Below are 15,669 nucleotides of genomic sequence, written 5' to 3'. Positions count from 1 at the left end.
AGACGAACACGGACCTTACAAACAAGGGTCATGTGGTCCAAACTACACATACAATATCCACACTGCCAGAGACAATGGAACAAAACATTCATTTTGAGGAATATGCTGATGAAATAAAGAAGAGTCATACTGGCAATGAGAGAGAGAGAGAGAGAGAGGAGAGAGAGAGAGAGAGAGAGAGAGAGAATAACCCACGTTAGATAATAAAAAAAAAAGGTATCTCACGCAAAGTCAATATCAGTCAAGAGAGGCAATGAGAGAGAGAGAGAGACGAGAGAGAGAGAGAGAGAGAGAGAGAGAGAACGAATTTTACCCAATACAGAATATAATTACAATAATAACAGTAATAATGATGATAATCATACCGAGGACATTAACTACGTATGCAAATATTCCTGATAAGTCCAATCCGTTACGTCCCTTACCCCAGCCATTCACGCGGCAATTAAGCTATTATTTTGTCCTCTCCGGACCACCCTTACATCCCTCATACCCCTCCCCCTCCTCCTCCCCCTCCCCAATGAGAGAAATTTTGGCAGCAGAAGAAAATCTAGGATCACGTGGAATATTGTTCAATAAGCATGCATGCTCTAATTTCATGAAATATGTCTCGGGGGGACCTGGTTCGAGTTATGGCCCGGGAGCACGATACCACGGGGGATGGTCACCCCCGCCGGGAGGTTAGAGAAAGGCACGAAGGGTAAGGGGTTGTGGAAGGGGGAGAGGGGAAGGGGGGTATGGCAGGGTTATAAAGGGGAAAGCCTCTCGGTCCCCCTCTGAACAGTGACAATTTCATGAATGTGTTAATGTTAAGGACATTTATGGCCGAAATTTCACACGACCCTGGCTCCGTTTGTCTGGGTATTCCCCAAAGGATACTTATTTTATCCCGGGGGTGGCAAAGCTATATTATGGCAATTTACTGTTTTTCATGCTTTTTTTTTTCTTCTCTCCTTTTGAGTAATTTTTTCTTTTCCTTTAAAAGAGGGACGGATGGAAGAAGATAATTCGTTAATTTTTCACCTAATCAAGACGTCATTTTACTTTATAATAATAATAATAATAATAATAATAATAATAATGCAGGATGCAACCCGGAACCCCACACTATAAATACCACCCAGTCAAATTGGAGGCCTCTGATAGACAAAAAAATAATAGATAAATCAATAAATAATAATAATAATAATAATAATAATAATAATAATAATAATAATAATAATAATAATAATAATAATAATAATCTTTATTTCGGTTCAGGGCCAGATACATGGGACAAGAGATAAAATTATAAAAATAATAATTGGCCATATCCACACAGTTGCTGAAGTAGCGGCAAAAACAGTATAATTATAATAATGGTAACGACATTACCAATATTGAGAATAATAGTAAGAATAAAAAAAAAAATTATAACAGTTAGAAATATATTGCATACAATTGAATGATTACTGGTCATTCTCAAGTTCTTAAATGATTTTAAATGATTTTAAGTTCTAATTTATTAAACGAAAGTACTTTTTATCACAGCTCTTATACTGTTAAGTTATAATAACATCTCCTTCCATTAAAAATATCTCCTAAACGCTGTAACGATTACTTTTTAAGAAATGACTTGCATAATGCTTAAGAAAATTGAGGACTCGGTATTAGACGATATGTCTAATTATAAACCTGTAATACTAACCCTCCCTCTGTGCGCGTCGACTAGTTAAAGACATAATCGCCTTGAAGAAAGAAATAAAAAAGAAGAGGATAGCTTTCATTCTCATGTAAGTTGCGCGGATGTGGCCATCCGATAATTACACGAGGTAATCGCACGAGATAATCCCAGTCATGATGATCAAGATATTCACTTAACTAGTAATAAGAAGCATGAACTGATCATTATATTTACTCTCCATCTATTCACTTTTTTTACACATTTAATAAAGGTCCCGAGTATATAAGACTGGTCTTCCGCTCCACATCCGCCGAGATTTAATTTTTTGCAAATAGGTAAGAAATGTATTAAGATTAAAGAAAATAAATAATAAAATCTTTAAATGGAAAAGTATTATTCATAGCCATCAAATATATGAAGCGAGCCAATACCAAAATTGAAATATTGTAGTGTCACCTGATACAAAAACAAATGTCATTCAAACCAATGACTAACATAAAATTTCAAATACTTATAAAAATCGTTAAAAAAAATCGTGCCTTACGTCTTAAAAGGAAAATTCCTTAACGCTTACTACTTAAAGTATGATTTCTTGAGCATACCAAAAATCATCTGCTGGTATGCTTAAGAAATCACAGACCAAACTAACAAATTAACACTGAGACATTTGACGTAAATGATATCTATATTTTAGAAAAATAAATATGTTCTAATAAAGAGATCAGTTATGTCAGATGTCTCAGTGTTTGTAAAAGGTTATATAGACATTGGGAAACCTCCTATAAGCATGAATAATAAACTTTACTTACGAAGTATCGACTCATTATGCCCTGTACCTTTTCATTTGACCCTAAAACTAATCAATAATCTTACAGTAAAGAAGAAAATGAACCTTAAAAGCCATTCCACCGCTTCTCTTCAAATGGCTGAATGCAATATCTGGAGTTCTCGTAATGTAATACTGTGATGAAAGGGTAACGCCAATTTATTTCGTAGCAGTTTCCAAATATCGTAATAATTAGGCAAGAAACCCTATCATCGTGTACGCAAAAAAGTGTTACATATTCTCTTAAATGATTCGCTTGCTCTTTTGTCAAGTTGATCGCACTGCGAAATTCCATAATAAAATTAATCATATTTGAATCGCTTATTAATTTTTCAATACTTTTATTTCTATTTTAAGTAATTTAATTTTTATTTCTAATATATCATTGTTATTTTTACTATTATCATCTTTAACTTTTTATATTATTCTTATTTTTATTGGACGTCAGAGATTTGTTTCTGCAAATGTCCTTCGACCCTTTCCCGTCTTCTTTCTCAATAACACCGAAGTGGGCAATCTGGCTATTGCCAAATACGCTATTTTATCTACTCGTGCTATTAAGGAAAATGAGCAATCAATAGTCTATATTTTACATTACAAGCTAGATTGAATAGTAAACAGTTCCAGTAACAAAACTGCTGTGATTTGATGGAATTTCATAATGCATAAGCTTTGTGTCATTGAACGGGAGGAGAGAGAGAGAGAGAGAGAGAGAGAGAGAGAGAGAGAGAGAGAGAGAGAGAGAGCATTTACCGAAAACCCATTACGTTCGCTTTCGTAATAATACACTCCAAACTTCACCTGTACAATAAAAAAAAATAACTACCACCGACCATTTGATTGAGGCTACATACACACAGACACACACATGCAGACACACATATTGAAATTCAATAACATATTTCAATTCACAATAAAAACACCCCCCCAAAAAGGTCGTAGACAATATTGTTAGTAGAAGGTTTTTTCTTTTTTTTGTTAGGAACCCATCGTCCAGAATACTGTGTAGGGGACACAAACAATCACTTACCGGGTCTGAACTATTCAGTTCAAGCGACCGCAGGGCTCTAGATGGCGCCGTTGGTGAATGAACCGCATGGGCTAGCTGGCAGAGAGGATTGGAAAATACCCATTACTAAAACACTTTACTTCCTGGAGTCTTATTGACTAAAAAAACAAACAGTGGTCGGGGGAGGGGACGACTAATATGTATAGAGCAACGGTATCTCAAATGAGAAAAGATGGACTCGTTTCCCTATTTCTTTAATAAAAGTCTTCTCCACTGGACAGAATGTAATCCGTCATGAAGCATGTGAGAGTCCAGTCAGTCGTGAGTGTTTGGAAAAAAAATTTTTTTTTGCTTGGAAGTGATAGGAAGCTGGTAATCAAAAGCACATCATGCAGACGCAAGCACAGGCATGTAATGCCTTCTTCTCAGGGTGAAGGGGATAAAAGGAACAGGTTGGCAAGAAAAGATGTGAGCCAACTGAAGTTGTTCACAGTCCAAGACGTACCTTCAGCTCAAGCGCCGGTGACAGACTCCTAAATTCCATTCACCAAACATCATATTCATAGCTGATAATGGTGTTAAAATGCTTAGTAAAGCTACCAGTAGATGGCATTACACGCAATACCTGTCTCAGCCTGTAATGGTATCCCTTATCCAAAGAAGTGACGAAGGCAGAAACCACAAGGTCATGTTGACCAATATCACTTCCAGCTTAGAAGACACCCAAGCCATCCTGCATTCCCAAAGACAAGGAATCTATGAATTTATATATATATATATATATATATATATATATATATATATATATATATATATATATATACTTGGTGAAACTCTTGTGTGTGTGTGTGTGTGTGTATATATATATATATATACATATATAGATTCACACAAGAGTTTCACCAAGTCTTTTCTAGTAATAAATGCACTTAGAAATATCACGCAAACCAAGCATTAGTTCTGTATTTCATAACCAACTATCACAACCGCTTCACCAAGTATTTTCTAGATATAACTGCACTTAGAAATATCAGGGAATACCAAGCATTTAGTTCTGTATTTCATAACCAACTATCACAACCACTTCACCAAGAATTTTCAAGAAGTAAATGCACTTAGAAATATCAGGCAACACCAAGCATTGCATCGCATCTGCAACAGCCGAACACGAAGACCCAGTTTAGATTAGCTTTCCATGAAGAAGAGAAATAGGACCGAATAGCCTTAGGTTATATGGTTAGTTAATGTTTTTTTTTTCCTTCCCCTGCTGTTGCATTTATAAAAGCATCCATTCTTAAATTCATTAGTTCAAGCACTTATATAACTATTCCGTTCATCATGCAAACCATTCCCTCCTTACTGTAAAGTATTCACACACAGAATTTGAGCAAACCTGAAATGTAAGAACCATTCTTTGTTCTCGAAATTTCAGGTCGGTTTTCAAACGGGGTTAATTGCGACAAAGCTTAGAAATGTGTTAATGTTAAGAATAAAAAAATAAATAAATAAATAAACAGGTTTAGTCAAGCACTTGCCTTTGTGAGTACATACTTAAAACAAAAAAAGATTATCTAATGGAAATGAAGGAAGTAAACACGGGTGGCCTTTAAGGCCTTTAAATAAACAGGCATTTCGATCTTATCATTAGCATGCACATAAATTATTGTGAGTTTTCACAGATAAGTTAGCGATGTTACTTTTTAGATCAATTGTTAATAAAGAAAATTAAATTGATCTAATTTTGTTCAACATTAAATCAGAATCATGTTCCAGTCCCAGAAGTGATGCTTTTTTGTTGTTGTTAAATAGCAAACAATAGAACAGAACTCAAGAAGTAAACATTTCATTTGTGTCAAATTAAATAAGTCACCAACAAATAAATTTTTTTATTAGTTATTAAGCAAGCCAAATGTACACTCTGTTCACTAGCTGAATACAGACATACATACATATACACACACACACACACATATATATATATATATATATATATATATATATATATATATATATATATATGTATATATATATATATTTGCATGTATGTATGTATATATAAACACTAGTGAAGAAAATGCATGTCATATAAATGAACGTGCGTTTATGGATTCAAGCACACACATTTATATACTCAGATATGCGAATCCGGATTAAAATCTTAAAAGTATACATTTAGGTGAGAGTGCAAGAATATGTGCATAAACACACGCACATTGTGTACATTAGTCAGGTCATTAAGATGTCGACTTTATCGTCCGATGTGAGAATTAATTGTAATGATGTCCGATGTGAGAATTAATTGTAATGAAGTCAAATTAATAACTAAAAATAAACAATAATCTACAAGTAAATATCAGTAAACAAGTTACACATCGCTAAATGCCCACTGCTTATTCAATTACGGTTAGTCCTCCACAGTTTATAAGTCCTAAAATACTATAGCATACTTTATACTAGACAATATTACTCTCGTAACTAAAAAACAAAAACAAAAATTATAACATTCCTTACATAGAAAAAACAGGAAGAAAAATTAATTTAACAAAAAAATTGAAAAAACATCTACCTACACATCTGCAATAAAGTAACACATGTTAATGGACATTCTACTTACATATGCTAAAAATACCTACATTATCAAACAATCAATTAGCATTACAACATCTACAGTTTACGTAAAAATTACGAATGACGTCATCACTTACCTTTGACCCAAAAAACTATGCAGAAGTGTGTCGAAACTTAGATAAAGCACATTAAGAAACTAAACATGAAATAGATTTCAATTAAGATTAAATGTTTGCAAGGAACATTTTCTTCTTAACACTAATGTGTATGTGATTATGTATGACTCTGTGTGATTATATGTGGTTTCTAATGACCAGTCTCATCAACTACCATGTACAAAGTTTCTTAAATAGAATGCAATTCGTGTATATACGAAATGGACGTGCTTTGAAATAATAACTATAATAATAAAAAAATAGAGAACAAAATAAGAAAAAAAATAAGAATATATTTCTTGTGTTATATTTGAACAACACCAATTAAACATCAATTTATTAAAGCAAATATAAAAATATTACATCATAAAAAAGATGAATTTCTTATCACGTTCACAAATTTTAAGTGATAATTTCATTAAAACACCTATAGAGAAATTACTGATTCACTGATTAATAGAAAATAATATCTAAAACCAAGTCTAAAACGAAGTCTGCAAGACGATGAAAAGACAGCGATTTATGATATCAAAGAGGCTAGGGTAAGCTATCAAGTGCTGTCTCTCATGCGTAGAGCAATCGATAGCAACAACAACAACAACAACAACAAAAGCAATAATAATAATAATAATAATAATAATAATAAGAAGAAGAAGAAGAAGAAGAAGAAGAAGAAGAAGACGAAGAAGAAGAAAACTGCGACAAAGGAAAACTTAATGTCAAATAGAAACTTGTATATATATACATATACATATATATATATTTATATATATATATATATATATATATATATATATATATATATATATATATATATATATATATATATATATATATACTATAACAATTACTTATATTAAAATCACTGACACAATCCCGCACCCACCTCCCCTCCTCCTCATCCAACCGCCCGCAAAAACAATAAACAATTACAAGCACCACCCATCCGCATGAAGCACGACTTGACTATCCATTCCTCTCCTGAAAATATTCCTCGCTAAGTAAAATCCTGATTACACCTTTTCCCGAAAACGAACACGGGGGGGCGGGGGGCTGGTTTGAGGAGAATGCGAAAACTTCTTAATAAGATTGGATCGCGTGAGCTCCTATTAGGTTATCCCAGGTGGTAATGGAGCAGATCCTTCCTCCATATAAGGAGCTGTATTTTGTTTCTAAGAGGAAGGATTTCAGCGCGATGAGGAGGCGATTTTGAATGAAGTTGTAGTATATCTCTTTGGTGGCTTGGAAGACGACTTCGTCTCTCTCTCTCTCTCTCTCTCTCTCTCTCTCTCTCTTTCTCTCTCTCTCTCCGTAGGTAGCTCACGTCAATATAATGTTGCAAAAGAGAGTAATTAAAAAAGTTAGTTAAACACACAGACACACACACAGACACACACACACACACACACACACACACACACATATATATATATATATATATATATATATATATATATATATATATATATATATATATATATATATTTTTTTTTTTATGTGAGTACGCCCTTTTTCCTCGGAGAGGGTTGCTAGCTTAGGCTTCTGAGGGGGCCATAATATCGGGGTGAGGTTGTTACCCCCACACTCTGCCCAGCAGGTTGTCGATTGGCCTCTGGTATTTCTTAGCAGTCAAGAAATTGATATGAATAATTATGTAAAATTGACTATGTAATCAAATGTGTCCTTGCATGTAACATAGCATACAATATAAATTTATTTTGTGAATATAATGCATACGATTGTGTAGATAACTTTATACATAAATATTCAAAATAGAAAAATCATCGATGTATATTATCGTACAATATATAAAGTGATTTTTTTTTAACAACAAAAAATATTGTCAACAGTTTACGGTGCTTACGTAATAAAGCATATCACAGAATGTAATGTGCATGTAATACATATAAAATGCATCAATTCTGTGTCACGTATGGCGGCTGTCATAACTGCATCAATGCCTGTTTCTGCAGCAGTCGAATGGCATGGAGTAGACAAACGGTGATATGTATGGGCTAACCTACGGGCCCTGGTTCTTTGTTGTATGTATGTATGTATGTATGTGTATGTTAGAAAAGGTGTGTATGTGTCTTTCCATTCGTTTCTTTCCTTCTTCCTATTTCAGAGCCTCAAGCCCTCTAACTAAACACATTCTACATCGACTGCTGAATCATGGATGAATCCGCAGTACAATAAAACTCCCACTACACTAAATCCTTCATAACCTAAAAAGGTTACAAATGTCCAGATGCAAACATGTAATGCAGTGTGTCTCAACAACCGGTGCGTATACTGACGTATAATTAGCCTTGCAAAGAGAACTCAGCAACGCTAGAGTAGAGAGAGATTAACCCATTACATATCGTAAAAAGAAAAAATTAAAAAAACTCAAAAGAAGACTTCACTTGTGCCGAAGCCACGCTGCCCTGACAAAGAACCAATTACCAAAACAACCGAGACGAGCCGTATGAAGTCATCAAGAGGAAATACGAAAGCCGTCCCCCTAAAAGTCACGGGGGAAAAGGAATGGAAGGCAGGAGGAAAAGGAACACGCCAAGAGGCCATTCCCCGACATTAATTTCCAAGCAACTATCTGTAATTAAAGAAACGGTCTCATGCGACGTCGCCGCGGCCCTCGAAATCCTATAAATATATAGCCGCATCTGAGTGCATGCCGGTGCACAGACATCCGTCAGTATTAAACCGGCTCACTCAGCATTTACATAAACTCGCTAATTAAGCACCTGAGGTTAGGAGGGGTAGAGGTGGGTAGAGGTGGGGGGTGGTTTGTAGTATCATGATAAAGGACAGTACGTCACCCCGATTGCAGGATCATTGCAACTTGGTTGATTAGCTCTGCTGCAGTTGCTGTTGCTACTACGACGGAAATGGAGAGAGAGAGAGAGAGAGAGAGAGAGAGAGAGAGAGAGAGAGAGAGAGAGAGAGAGAGAGAGATTCACAATACACAGCCTGATCGATGTTTACACAGTCCTCGGTTAAATTCCGTGCCGTGATAACACTGATTACATTTAGATGATGAAACCTACCGATAATCATGAAACTGTCGAGGCAAAGAAATTGGCATTAAATCTGTCAAAGGAGAGAGAGAGAGAGAGAGAGAGAGAGAGAGAGAGAGAGAGAGAGAGAGATACTTTAAACTGAGACAAAGAAAATAGCTGTAAATTACGTCTGCACGAGAGAGAAAGAGAGAGAGAATTAAACCTAAAACTGAAACAAAGAAATAGCAGTAAATCAGGTCTGAGAGAGAGAGAGAGAGAGAGAGAGAGAGAGAGAGAGAGAGAGAGAGAGAGAGAGAGATTAAACCTTAAACTGAACTAGACAAAGAAAATGGCAGTAAATCGGGGTCTGCACGAGAGAGAGAGAGAGAGAGAATTAAACCTTAAACTGAAACAAAGAGAAATAGCAGTAAATCAGGTCTGAGAGAGAAAGAGAGAGAGACTAAACTAGACATCAGCGCCTGGAGTAATTGGTCATGCAACTTCCCATAACTACGCTGGAACTACGAACGGCCGAGACGGCTATCAAATCGATAAAGATAATTAGAGCTGGTTGGGTAATTGAGATGCGTTACAGTAATTCAGCAATTCACTTTGGCTAAATACGGACGGATTGCTCGGAAGGCTGCATCCGGACACATTATTGCTGTCGTATTCCAAATCCTCGGTAGGTTTCGCTTTGGTTGCTTTTCCATACGGTTCCTATTTCTGGGGCGCGGTAGCAGGCAGGTGTTTGTTTGTCATGAACTGGTGTGATTTGTCTTCTACCCAAATTTCTCTTCGTTTAAAAACAGCTTTAATTCGTCTTCTACCCAAATTTCTCTTCGTTTAAAAACAGCTTTAATTCGTCTTCTACACGAATTTCTCTTTGTTTAAAAACAGCTTTAATTCCTCTTCTACCCAAATTTCTCTTCGTTTAAATAGCTTTAATTCGTCTTCGATCCAAATTTCTCTTCGCTTCAAAACAGCTTTAATTCATCTTCTACTCCAATTTCTCTTCGTTTATAAACAGCTTTAATTCATCCTCTACCACAATTTTTCTTCGTTTATAAACAGCTCTAATTCATCTTCTACCCAAATTTCTCTTCGTTTAAAAACAGCTTTAATTGGTCTTCTGCCCAAATTTCTCTTCTTTTAAAAACAGCTTTAATTTGTCTTCTACCGAAATTTCTCTTCGTTTAAAAACAGCTTTAATTCATCTTCTACCCAAATTTTTCTTCGTTTATAAACAGCTCTAATCCATCTTCTACCCAAATTTCTTCTTCGTTTAAAAGATGCCCTCCACAGCCTGTCCCCAATGGGATGTGGGGAATGGGAGGGGTTAGTGCCACCAATGTACATCACATGCAGCACTGTAGGCACAGTTAAATGGTTTGTACAGCTATCCTCTGACCTTAGCTGCATCCCACTTTTTAGCTTTTTACCTTCCTCCATTCCCTACTTCCCTTCTTTGATCTTGCTATCCAATCTCTCTAACTATTACTTCTTCATGGAATTACAGGCCTCTCTCCCAGTTCCACCTATAGATCCTTGTACTTCATCTCTTTTTATTTTCCGGATCTCTCTGTCTCACTGTCCAACTCCCTCTTTTCAATGCCCCAAGCGTTGATAGCCGAAAGTGCCCCAGTGCTTGGCTTGGCAGCCTAAATGTCGTGAATCATTCAATCTAACAATCTGTTTTTTTTTACTTTCAATAAGCGCTACTGGCCACTATCATATGTTGCCCTTTACCTAATACAGAACTGGCAGTCATCCATACTGACCAACCCGTACAAAGTGTGTGAATACTTTCTATGGTAATAATAAAGATCCTCGAATACCATATATATGGATGCAGCGAAAATTGAGTTATCCATCAACACATTACTGCAGTGACGTTTTACAAGTACTTGAGGGAATAAATCGTTTGAACTGATCATACGGGCCAATTCAATAAACCCTACCAGCATTATAATTTTATTAAATTTTTTTATGACAGGCTGAGTGTACATAAAGAAGTTATTATCTTGTCTCTCGATGGAAGAAAATAGAAGCTAGAAATTGCCGTGAGAAAAACTTTATCTGTTCTGAAAATCAACCGAGAAAAGAAGACCCTACCCCGTAAGTGGGGGGTAGTGCCGTCAGTGCGCCTCACGCGGTGCACTGTAGGTATCATTCATTAGATAAAAGATATTCGTATGGAACAAGCCCACATGGGCCACTGACTTGAAATTCAAGCTTCCAAAGAATATTATGGTGTTCATTAGGAAGAAGTAAGAGGAAGTAAAGGGAAATACAGAAAGAAGAGATTCCACTTCTTATAAAAGAAAAAGATAATTAGATAAAAATGTATTAAAATCCATATTACGAATACTTCTCTACAAGAGAAATGGACGTTCCCTTATATGAAACTTATATAAGGGATCAATGCGGACTCATTATTCAAAACTGGATTCATGAGTATGAAAAAATAATGCTAATGGTGTTTGCTGAGTATTAAAGCAGTAATGTGTATACTTGAATCTATGAGTACGCTTATAAATGAGCTTATTTTGCGTGATTTATCATCGGTGGCCAAATTCTTTTCTGGGGGTGAGTTATATTCGAAGGCATTTGTTTATGCTTATATATTCGTCCGTCTTCAATATTTACTTTATTATTTTAATTTTACTGCGCGGTCGAAAGAAAATGGAAATAAATATCTTGCTCCCGCGGTCTCATATTGGACGGTCGACCCCTGAGTAAAGATTTGTCTTTTCTTGTAAACTGCTAACGGGGGAGCACAAAGGATGAAGAAATATGGACGGATAAGGCCAATATGAAACTGAGAGAGAGAGAGAGAGAGAGAGAGAGAGAGAGAGAGAGAGAGAGAGAGAGAAAAAAAAAAAAAAAAATTTTTTTTTAAAAAGCGTTCGAAAACCGACGGAAAGTGAATAATGCAATTTTAACAGTGCTAAATGTTTACATTAGAATACAATAACTACGAGTAAATAAATGAGAGAGAGAGTCATTCAGCGAACTCGCATTCGGAAACTTGTACAAAAGAATTATCAATAGACGAGTAAGTGAAAGCGAGTGAACGAAGTAAAAAGACGAAAAATACTGTGAGAGAGAGAGAGAGAGAGAGAGAGAGAGAGAGAGAGAGAGAGAGAGAGAGAGAGAGAGAGAGAGAGTTAGAACAAACTGTTTCCATCAGTTTGTTGAACGAAAATGTCGATAAGAGGTTAACTGTATAGGTTTTAAAGACAAAAATGACATTCTTCGCATTTCAAACTTCACAGACTTGAAAACTGAAGCTGAAAATGCACATTCTAAAACAGAAAAACGCAAAGCAACAGAAACTTCAGTTAGCAGAAGGAAAGAGAAGTTTGCTGTTATCTATACGACTGGTCTGCGAATTCCCAAAGCTGTGATATGAGAATATAATGCGAATACAAGACAAAAAAATAAACATACATTTCTGTCATACAAACTATTGTGTATATACATACATACTTACATACATACACACTTTCAGAATTCCGTAAAGTTTTCTTTTTCAATTATATATTTTGTACATATGACAAGAAATCATATAATCTAATACTGACGATTCTCAAAGGATAACATTTCGTCAATAAACACCAAATATAAACATCAGTGAGAGAGAGAGAGAGAGAGAGAGAGAGAGAGAGAGAGAGAGAGAGAGAGAGAGAAATTTGTGCCCATAGCAACCAAGTTTAGAGTTGGGATAGTTAAGCCATTTGAGTGCCATTAACCGTCCTTGAAGACGCACTCCTCTTAAGACTTTATTTGTTTGACTTCAATATTTGTGGATTCCAGTCATCTTCGTTTCCACGAACAACACTCACCTAAGGGGATTACTTCTCCCGACCAGTTTAGACAGAGCTTCGAATCACCATAAGAATGGGATAATTTCAATGAATCTATTTATTAATTTGTGATATCTTTTTAAACGTTCTCTTACTTCTAATGATCATCTAACTCTTTGTTAGATTGAATTTCAAGTCAATGGTCTCTATGGTGGGCTTGTTCCGTAAGGATAAGGTTCATCTTCTGAATTGTAATAATAATAATAATAATAATAATAATAATAATAATAATAATAATAATAATCAGAAAACCAGGAAACAAATGACAATACACAAAGCACTACACCCAAGAGCAAATACGGACAGACTATACATAACACGAAAGGAAGGAGGGAGAGGACTACTAAGTATAGAGGACTGCGTCAACATCGAAAACAGAGCACTGGGGCAATATCTGAAAACCAGTGAAGACGAGTGGCTAAAGAGTGCATGGGAAGAAGGACTAATAAAAGTAGACGAAGACCCAAATATACAGAGACAGGAGAAAGACAGAAAGAACAGAGGACTGGCACAACAAACCAATGCACGGACAATACATGAGACAGACTAAAGAACTAGCCAGCGATGACAATTGGCAATGGCTACAGAGGGGAGAGCTCAAGAAGGAAACTGAAGGAATGATAACAGCGGCACAAGATCAGGCCCTAAGAACCAGATATGTTCAAAGTACGATAGACGGAAATAACATCTCTCCCATATGTAGGAAGTGCAATACGAAAAATGAAACCATAAACCACATAGCAAGCGAATGCCCGGCACTTGCACAGAACCAGTACAAAAAGAGGCATGATTCAGTGGCAAAAGCCCTCCACTGGAGCCTGTGCAAGAAACATCAGCTACCTTGCAGTAATAAGTGGTACGAGCACCAACCTGAAGGAGTGATAGAAAACGATCAGGCAAAGATCCTCTGGGACTATGGTATCAGAACGGATAGGGTGATACGTGCAAACAGTCCAGACGTGACGTTGATTGACAAAGTCAAGAAGAAAGTATCACTCATTGATGTCGCAATACCATGGGACACCAGAGTTAAAGAGAAAGAGAGGGAAAAAATGGATAAGTATCAAGATCTGAAAATATGAAATAGAAGGATATGGGATATGCCAGTGGAAATCGTACCCATAATCATAGGAGCACTAGGCACGATCCAAGATCCCTGAAAAGGAATCTAGAAAAACTAGAGGCTGAAGTAGCTCCAGGACTCATGCAGAAGAGTGTGATCCTAGAAACGGCACACATAGTAAGAAAAAGTGATGGACTCCTAAGGAGCAGGATGCAACCCGGAACCCCACACTATAAATACCACCCAGTCGAATTGGAGGACTGTGATAGAGCAAAAAAAAAAAAAAAATAATAATAATAAAACTATTTCCCTTTGCCTTCTGTTACTTCTTTCTAATGAAGACCAAAATATCCTTTGGAAGCTTGAATTTTATCTTCTGAACAATGAAAATGATAATAATAATTATAATAATAATAATAATAATAATAATAATAATAATAATAATAATAATAATAATAATAATAAACTATTTCCCTTTGCCTTCTGTTACTTCTTTCTAATGAAGACCTAAATATCCTTTGGAAGCTTGAATTTTATCTTCTGAACAATAAAAATGATAATAATAAAAATAATAATAATAAGCGGACTGACGTGAAAATATTAAAGGGTCTCTCGAAGGGAGCGTCTCTATCATCACCATCACTACCACCACAACACCGCCACCACCACCACCAACTCGTATTTCTCCAACACCAACACAACCGCATTTCCCTCTAGCTAATGTACGACCACCTGCGCTAAATGTTTACGACCGACGACTCTGTATTTAAAGGTATAACTCATCCAGTCTGGGAAGGTAAAATCGGGGAGCTGTTGATATCTCATGAGGGAACCACATGGGAACATCACTGGGAAGGAGAGCGAGAAGGAGGGAAAGAAAAATTAATAAAAATAGTAAAATATGCGCCGAAGTTTCGTCGGCGCAATCGAGTTTTCTGTACAGCTTATGATGCTGTTTGAAGCTCCCAGCCACGGCCCGTGAAACTCTCAATGAAAGGCCAAATAAAGCATATATATATATATATATATATATATATATATATATATATATATATATATATATAACTTGACAAATTGTAGTCATTTTTTAATGAAAGGACCAGGAACTATCTTTTGTATGGTTTTTCATGTATAAAAAATGAAGACTAATTGTTGAAAAAAAATGCACACGGAAGAAATATAAGAATATGTATCAATTTTAAGACTGTTGATGTAGTATATTTAAGTGTGGTCATCTCTAGTCAGTTTGTAATATAGTATCCGATGTTCTCCCCATATATAATATATATATATATATTATATAATATATATATAATATATATATATATATATATATATATATATATATATATATATATATATAATATATATATATTATATATATATATATAATAATATATATATGAATATTTAATATATAACTAATGCGATTGTTAGAGCGGACGTGGGAATCGAGAGGAATAATTTTAGATGTTTGCTCAAGGATCAAATAAAATGGACCATAAAAAAAGGAATTC

The 15,669-nt window shown here is 35.5% G+C and overlaps 1 protein-coding gene across 4 annotated transcripts in view; it reads right to left on the bottom strand.

The window, feature by feature from the left end:
* LOC135222961 (homeotic protein ultrabithorax-like) overlaps positions 1-15,669 on the bottom strand; it is a 1,489,261-nt gene that overhangs the window by 914,270 nt on the left and 559,322 nt on the right. For 2 of the 4 annotated variants that reach the window (XM_064261433.1, XM_064261435.1), the window contains one exon: positions 3,520-3,594. The exons of the other annotated variants lie outside the window; for them this stretch is intronic. In XM_064261433.1, coding sequence (XP_064117503.1) covers positions 3,520-3,594 — 75 coding nt within the window. The remainder of the gene's footprint in view (positions 1-3,519; positions 3,595-15,669) is intronic. 4 annotated transcript variants of the gene reach the window in all.

The sequence above is a fragment of the Macrobrachium nipponense genome, chromosome 8, assembly GCF_015104395.2.
Source record: "Macrobrachium nipponense isolate FS-2020 chromosome 8, ASM1510439v2, whole genome shotgun sequence".
In the NCBI taxonomy this organism is placed as follows: domain Eukaryota; kingdom Metazoa; phylum Arthropoda; class Malacostraca; order Decapoda; family Palaemonidae; genus Macrobrachium; species Macrobrachium nipponense.
Note: the sequence above shows the minus strand (reverse complement) of the source record. Positions and strands in the feature narration are given on the sequence as shown.